This window comes from Benincasa hispida, unplaced genomic scaffold, assembly GCF_009727055.1.
Source record: "Benincasa hispida cultivar B227 unplaced genomic scaffold, ASM972705v1 Contig403, whole genome shotgun sequence".
NCBI classification, from domain to species: domain Eukaryota; kingdom Viridiplantae; phylum Streptophyta; class Magnoliopsida; order Cucurbitales; family Cucurbitaceae; genus Benincasa; species Benincasa hispida.
In genome coordinates, this window is record NW_024064837.1 from 164,061 (window position 1) to 170,841 (window position 6,781).

A 6,781-nucleotide genomic window follows, 5' to 3' on the forward strand; every position below is an offset into this window, starting at 1 on the left:
TAACACATTCTTCTGACCTTCTCTTGATAGGTTGGAATGACATCTTCACTTCTGCTCTCACAGGGGAAGATGCCGTCTAGCATGCCTTAGCTAAACGCATTTTATATATTTAACACATATTAAGTACTTAGTTAATTCATATTGCTTATCAGGGAATTAAGAAGACATCATGAAGAAAGTGATTGACGGGTGAATGGAAATAGATAGAAAATGGTAAATGAAAGCTATCGAAACATTTAATATCTCTATTAAGCGTTTGATACATGGTGTGAATACAAAGGTAAAGAAACAGTGAAATACAACGATGAAAGAGATAGAACAGATACAAACAAGTGCTAATGTCTTGGCACTGATTCGATGGAGATCTGATTGACGGATAGGATGGATTTGATGGTAGAAAGCGCTTCCCTCTCAGGTTTGCTCCACCGGTAGCAGGGATCTTTGCACAGAGCTTTCAATCGGGTGTTTGGCAGATTAGATCTAAGATTCACCTCTCGGCCTTATCTTGTCTTCTTCCTAGATTTCTTCACTTAGGCACTCAGCTCAGCCTTTTCTCTCAACAGTTTTGCAGCACTTACCCCGTATCCTCTAGCATGAGTTTTCTCTGAGATCTCTGGGGTATTTATAGGTGCAGGTCTTTGATTCCGGCCGTGTGGTCCTCATGATGATTATGGTAATTCCGAAGATGGAGGGATATTATTCCTTCTGTTATAAAATCAGACTGTCAATTCTGCACAAATGTTAGTTGTACACGTGTCTCAATCCTCCGCTTTTGCATTTTTTGATCATGGATTCGCATGCGGTGTTGTTTTTATTACTGCATGCGGTTGCACACAGCTTTGGATCGATTGTCACCTTGCGCCGTCATTGCGGTAATCGTCTCTTCATTATTGATTGACGGGCGCAATGTGATAGGGATGCGTTGATCAGTTTCTCGTGAGTCTTGAACGCAAGCGATGACTTGGTCTCCTACAAAACAGAGTAAAATTCGGCTTGTCTTCTATCTTTATGGTGTTAGTGGGTGTAATTGCAAACATTTATACTTATTGTAATACTAGGCTAATTTTCATACAATAGGTGCATATTTTCTAAATTTTGACCGCAATATCTACATAAGGTGACATAAATAACTTGTATTTCTACAATTTATTACTTTTGTGCATGAGCATGCCAAAATCGTACAAGGCAAAGAAGAAACATGGCAAACAACAACGATAGGCCCGAGGGGAACCAGGGAATAAATCGGCCGGTGCAAGACCCAGTTTTTCTTGCCGCCGATTGCAATATTCCCATGAAGAACTATGCGGCGCCGAATTTATATGACTTCTTGCTTGGAATTGCAAGACTTGCGGTGGAGGAGAATGCAAGATATGAGATCAAGCCGATCATGCTATAAATGATTCAAAATGCGGGGCAATTTGGAGGTCTACAAGGAGAGGACCCACATGCCCATTTGACTAGCTTCATAGAGATGTGTAATACATTCTCTATCCCTGGCATGACTCCTAAAGGAATTAGATTATATCTCTTCCCGTATACACTTCTGGATGAAGCAAAGAGGTGGGCTCATTCATTGGAGCCAAATGAAATCAATTCATGGGACCAACTGGTTAAGAGGTTCATGAAGAAATTTTTCCCTCCCGCCGTCAACGCAAGAAGACGAAGGGACATGTTAAATTTTGAGCAGATGGAAAATGAGATTCCGAGCACCACATGGGTGCGATTCAGAAGATTGGTGAAGAACTGTCCACATATTGGGATTCCCGATTGCGTTCTTATGGAAACCTTCTATAATGGCCTGGATAGATCGATGCAAGCTGTTGCTAATGCCTCCGCGGTAGGAGAGTTCATGGATAAGACGTATACGAAAGCGAAGGTCATCTTAGATCGCATCTCGCGAAATACAGATGACTGGATGGATGACGGGTATGGGGAACGAGGCCCAGAGTGAAGAAAAGCAGAAAGTGCCATTGTACCAGATGATACAATGACCACATTGGCCGCCCAAATGGTCGCAGTCACCTGGCTCTTCCAGACCATGGCTATTAATCAAGGACATCTCTCTCAGAGTGTAGCGCAAGACAATGCGCTGATGCAAGTGGCAGTAGTAAGCTGCATCCAATGCGGAGAGGGGCACTCGGTGGAAATCTGCCTGTCAAATCCATAGTCAATATACTCTATTCACAATAACCCGTTCAGCAACACATACAACCCGGGTTGGTGGAATCACCCTAACTTCAGTTGGGGAGGTAACCACGACCAGGGAGGCCAAAGGAATCTATAGAACAGTCATTCCGGGAACCGAGGTAATCCTCCGGTTTTTCATCATCAGAATCAAAGGTAGGGTAATTATCAGAGTAGATAGCTGCACAACCAACCATCCTCTTCTAACACCTCATCTAGTACCTCATCTTTGGAAGCACTACTGAAGCAATATATCGAAAAGAATGAGGCAATCATGCAGTCGCAAGCTTCCTCCATTAGGAATTTGGAGGTGCAGGTTGGACAGATTACGAACGAGCTTAAAAATAGAGTGTCTGGTACGCTGCTCAGCAGCTTGGAAGCACCGGGACTAAGTGGCAAGGAACAATGTCAAGCAGTGACATTGAGAAGTGTTAGAAAGGTGGTCCCCGTGCCAACAGTACCAGAATTAGTAGAACGACCAGAAGAATTAATCACCAACAATGACCACTCAATTACAAACTATAGATCTACCAGTTTAGAAGCAACTACCTCTACGAAGAATAAATCTCCACAAAACCCAGAACCAAAGTCATCGCAAACTCCAGCCCCAAGAACACAGGAAGCAAGGGACCTTAAAGAACAGTCAAATGATCATGAAGTACGGCGGGATCCTCCACCTTTCCCGTCTAGGTTGAAAAAGAAAGATGATAGTAAACAATTCAAGAGATTCCTGGATGTTCTCCGACAGCTACATATCAACATTCCCTTAGTAGAAGCACTGGAACAGATGCCCAGCTAGGTGAAGTTCCTCAAGGATATACTCGCCAATAAGAGGAAGATCGAGAAAAATGAAATTGTCGCACTAACGTATGAGTGTAGTGCGCTCTTCCAGAACAACATCCCCAAGAAAATGAAAGATCCAGAGAGCTTCACATTGCCATGCTCAATCGGGGGTAAAGAAGTCGGAAATGCGCTTTATGACTTGGGGGCAAGTATCAACATGATGCCCTTATCAATCTTCAAGAAGTTAAACATGAGCAACGCAAGACCCACCACAGTCATGTTGCAGTTGCCTGACAAATCAATAACGCATCCAGAGGGCAAGAGAGAAGACGTACTCGTGCAAATGGATAAATTCATCTTTCCTACTGACTTTATTATACTGGATTACGAAGCTGACACTAAGGTGACGATCATATTGGGTCGCCCGTTTCTCGCAACAGGGCGAGTGCTGATCGATGTAAAAAAAGGAGAACTCACCATAGGAGTCGACAATCAGCAAGCAAAGTTCAACGTTCTCAATGCGTTGATATGGAAAACTGCCAGTATATTAGAGAACTCCAGGAAGAACAATGGCACGAGTTTCAAGAAGAATCGGAGGAAGAAGACTTTGAGGTTGGTGCAATGCTGGAGGAGATTTGTGCCGCAATACAGAATGACCTAGATTTTGAATCAATAAAGTTATCTGAACGATCAACACAGCAAACTAAGCCATCTTTGGAAGAACCACCCATGTTGGAATTGAAGGCGCTACCAATGCACCTCAAATATGTTTATTTAGGAGGCAACAACACTCTACCATTCATAATATTTGCCTCACTGAGCAAAGAAAAGGAGGAAGCACTTATTCAGATCCTCGATAAATACGCGAAAGCTTTGGGATGGACCTTAGCGGATATTCAAGGGATCAGTCCCTCGTATTGCATGCACAAAATCCATCTTGAAGAGGGAAAATAGGATCCGTAGAGAGGCAGCGCCGTTTGAACCCTACCATGAGGTAGGTTGTCAAGAAAGAGATTGTGAAGTGGCTTGATGTAGGTGTCATTTACCCTAAATATGATAGCAGCTGGGTAAGCCTAGTGTAGTGCGTTCCAAAGAAAGGGGGCATGACAGTCGTCACCAATAGGAAAAACGAATTAATTCCAACCAGAACAACCACAGGGTGGAGAATATGCATGGATTATCGTAAGCTACATTTGGCCACGAAGAAGAACCATTTTCCACTATCGTTTATTGATCAAATGTTGGATCGACTTGTAGGGAATGATTTTTTTTTACTTTCTTGACGGCTATTGATGCATTATTTTATTAAATGTGAAAATAGATGATATGCGTTGATGGAATTATGTTGTGCACTCAAGTTTCCCCAGTGGAATCCAAGTGTAAATTCCTCTGAATTTCCTGGTAAGTCCAGGGTCGATCATAGGGACTTGTGAAAATAGTTTGCGTTGATAATTTTCTTATGAAAACTTTGCGGTAACCAGGTAAATAGATGAAGTGGTTGGTTTGTTGTTGCGTTGATAAAAAGAAATAAATAAATGCGGCAGATTTGAGAAACAAAATTGCGTTGATAGATGCAATGAGTATGCGATGAACGGGTTGAGAAGATTTTTAGCTAGCGTTACTTGGGAATGTGTCAGACTATGCGATCATGTTACTACCATGCACAGCAAGTCATTTTCCAATGTAAATGCAATACTCCTAAATCTAGGATGCAAGTGTTGCATGCAAAATGTCCATAGAGCTTATTCCTAAGTCTCTACTCTAGTCCTATACGTTGATGCAAAATGCATGAAAGCAAGGTGACCGCATACAATCATATCTTATTGCTAAGATGCATGCGATGCGTTGATAACAAATAGTGCTCATCCCTAAGTGTCTATCTCTCGTTTATGCGTTCTAATCTGGTTCTTCCAAACCTAGATTCTAACCTGACCTTCCCAAGTCTAGATCCTATCCTTAGACTACCCTCCTGAGTATCTCTAATAGACGAATAAAGCATACATAAAAAAGATAATCACAAAGAATGAAGATTCCCTCGTTGTGCTAGCTAAATGCTCCTCAACCCATTCAACTAATTTAGCTACTCATGCGTGAATCATAGAAAGTGAACAGATATAGAGAAAGAAATTCCATTCTTATATATATAAGTTAAGTATAAAATACTAATGGAAGTAAAGGTAGAGAGCCTAGTAGCAATTCCTTGCTGCCGAGGCTTTTTACACTAGAATCTCTATTCTGAACTAAGATATTCCCGCTTCCGCAGGAGTCGACCCTCTCTCTGTCTTTTTAGCTTTCGGTGCTCTCCCAAGCTTGCCGGAACGATCTACCGACGCAACTTCTTCCTCGCGTCCGCCTTAAAAAGGTGAAAGAAAACTATGGATAGAGGCGTGAACTAAAAATGGTGAACTAATCAACTGTTTAACCCCTTCTCTGAAGAATGCACTTGGTATTTATAGGGCATCAAAAGGTGAAAGATGGCTTCTCTTTCCTGGTTGTATAGATGAGACAGCTTTAATTCCTGACTGATGTGCCGGATAATTGTCACCGATAAAGCTGGATGTACTTTGTGACCATTATCGACTGTCAACTTAATTTGGATCAGACTGCTGTCAGCTTTCTGTCCCATCGATCTTAATTGTCCTTTCATTCGGATGCGTCCACCATGTTGCGCTGACCAAGTTGCGGCAATTCTTCTCGGGCGAATATTTACGAGCGCGATCAACGCAAAGTCTTGTGGTGAAGTTGCGCTCGACCGATGAATTCCTATGATCGCAATCTCTGCAATGCGTTAACGCATATTCTGCATAAAAACAATACAAAAATCAATAGTTCCAATGCGCTGACGCATACGATCGCTATATTATAGATTTTATGCTTAATGGACGCAATTTATCATTTTTCATCAATGCAATCCAACATTGTTTAATAACTTAGCACTATGACAACGTGCATTTCTGCCCGTTATCAGCTATTCAGGATATAACCAGATCGCAATTGCGCCAGAAGATCAGGACAAAACAACTTTCACATGCCCATTCGACACATTTTCATTTCGTTGCATGCCATTTGGACTCTATAACGCACCAGGCACCTTCCAAAGGTGTATGATGGTCATTTTCTCAGATTTCCTGGAGGAGTTAGTCGAGGTGTTCATGGATGACTTTTTGATTTTTGGCAACACCTATGAATCGTGTTTATCAAATCTGGAAAATTTTTTAAAGAGATGCGTTGAAACAAATTTGGTTTTGAATTGGGAGAAATGCCATTTTAAGGTAGAAGAAGGAATAGTGCTAGGTCACAAGACATCAACGGCAGGATTGGAAGTGGACCAAGCAAAAATTGACATAATATCCAAGTTACCACCACCAGTCAATGTGAAAACACTTGGGAGTTTTTTGGGATATGCGGAGTTCTACCAAAGATTCATCCACAACTTTTCTCAGATCGCAAGACCCCTAAGTGTGCTCCTCGAGATTGACCGTGAATATGATTTTAATGATACATGCGTCGAAGCGTTCCACACACTGAGAAATGCGTTCATCATCGCACTAATTCTGGTTGTGCTTAACTGGACGTAACCGTTTGCACTGATGTGTGACACAAGTGGATATGCAATGGGCGCAATCTTGAACCAGCGAAAAGATAGAGTTTTGCATTCTATCTATTATGCCAATAAGACGCTGAATGATTCATAAGAAAATTATACAACCACAGAAAAAGAAATGCTTGCAGTGCCCTGGAGAAATTTTGGTAGTACCTGATTGGATCAAATGTAGTGGTGTATACTGATCATTCTACGATCAAATACCTCATG

The 6,781-nt window shown here is 41.8% G+C and overlaps 1 protein-coding gene across 1 annotated transcript; it reads left to right on the plus strand.

Moving 5' to 3' along the window:
* Positions 1-2,458: 2,458 nt before the first annotated feature.
* Positions 2,459-3,628, plus strand: LOC120069461. Its single transcript, XM_039021227.1, has 2 exons — positions 2,459-2,842; positions 2,984-3,628. Exons 1-2 carry the CDS (start codon positions 2,459-2,461, stop codon positions 3,626-3,628), a joined length of 1,029 nt encoding a protein of 342 aa, XP_038877155.1.
* The last annotated feature ends 3,153 nt before the right edge of the window (positions 3,629-6,781 follow it).

What these genes read in the sequence shown, in the direction of transcription:
- LOC120069461 (XM_039021227.1), top strand. Translation starts at nt 2,459, where the DNA reads ATGCAGTCGCAAGCTTCCTCCATTAGGAATTTGGAGGTGCAGGTTGGA. An exon ending in AACAGTCAAATGATCATGAA is followed by an intron (nt 2,843 to 2,983) that starts GTACGGCGGGAT and finishes ATGCCCAGCTAG; the next exon opens with GTGAAGTTCCTCAAGGATAT.